The sequence below is a fragment of the Micropterus salmoides genome, unplaced genomic scaffold (genome assembly GCF_014851395.1).
Source record: "Micropterus salmoides isolate LMB-PRFRI ecotype aquatic unplaced genomic scaffold, ASM1485139v1 Ms_hic_scaffold_296, whole genome shotgun sequence".
In the NCBI taxonomy this organism is placed as follows: Eukaryota; Metazoa; Chordata; class Actinopteri; order Centrarchiformes; family Centrarchidae; genus Micropterus; species Micropterus salmoides.
Genome location: NW_024042217.1, coordinates 12095 through 12958, shown reverse-complemented (window position 1 = coordinate 12958; position 864 = coordinate 12095). Strand labels below are relative to the sequence as shown.

The 864-nt window shown below is 44.4% G+C and overlaps 1 protein-coding gene across 1 annotated transcript; it reads right to left on the bottom strand.

Moving 5' to 3' along the window:
• Positions 1-115: 115 nt before the first annotated feature.
• LOC119882171 (probable 2-oxoglutarate dehydrogenase E1 component DHKTD1, mitochondrial) lies at positions 116-864 on the bottom strand. The gene is made up of 2 exons (XM_038692181.1): positions 582-864; positions 116-293 (listed from the first exon to the last, which is right to left on the bottom strand). Exons 1-2 carry the CDS (start codon positions 751-753, stop codon positions 133-135), a joined length of 333 nt encoding a protein of 110 aa, XP_038548109.1. The 5' UTR covers positions 754-864; the 3' UTR covers positions 116-132.

Below are 864 nucleotides of genomic sequence, written 5' to 3'. Positions count from 1 at the left end.
AGTAAAAGTCTTTTTAACAAGTATAGATTACATAATGTTGCACATATAGAGTAACAAATCATGGTTAGAAGGAGACACTGTCATTTTCCCAACTTGTGATGCATGCTTTCTGTAGGTTTCCATCTACAGCTGTCATTTACCTGAGGTGTTGAGTTTTCCTCTAATGGTGCCGGTCAGCATGTCTATCTCCGGGACAGTGTCGGCCACAGGCTTTTGGGGTAGTAAGGGATTAATTTTAGCAGCCTTGTGCCCATGTGCTCTGTATGCCTCCACCAGACGAGCAAGACCATGATCTGAGCACAAAGCAAAACACCAGGCCGCTGTGAGATGAGTTGTCCCAAAACACACTGCAGATTCAATGTCAGCCACTGGGTGCAACCTCGACTGATCGCAATAAAATCATCCTCTAATTTAACAATTTAAATGGGAATTAGATGTTTTACACAAGTATAAAACGAATACAGTAGTAAATAACAAAACAAACCTGAATGCATACATGGTCAGCATTAGCGTTATTTTAGCACGACAAAGACGCCTTCTTATCTGGTGATGTTAAGTTTTTGAATTAACCCCCTACTGACCTTGATTCAGTGCCGCGATGCAGTCGCTCTGCAACTTGTGGCACCTCTCTGTCTGTTTAGGCCGGTATCCATAAACACCTTTCTCGGTGTGGTAACAGCAGCCGACAACCTGCCGGGCGACACAGGGTGGCAGTCTGCTCAACGACGTTTTCAGGAAAAGTAGGGCCGACATGTTTTTAAGTGTACGTTAAAGCTTTATTTAATCTTTTAGCGGCGCACACAGGCCGACGTTTAAGGAACAGCGGCCATAACGTTACAGCAGAAAGAGGCACGTTATGGGAGG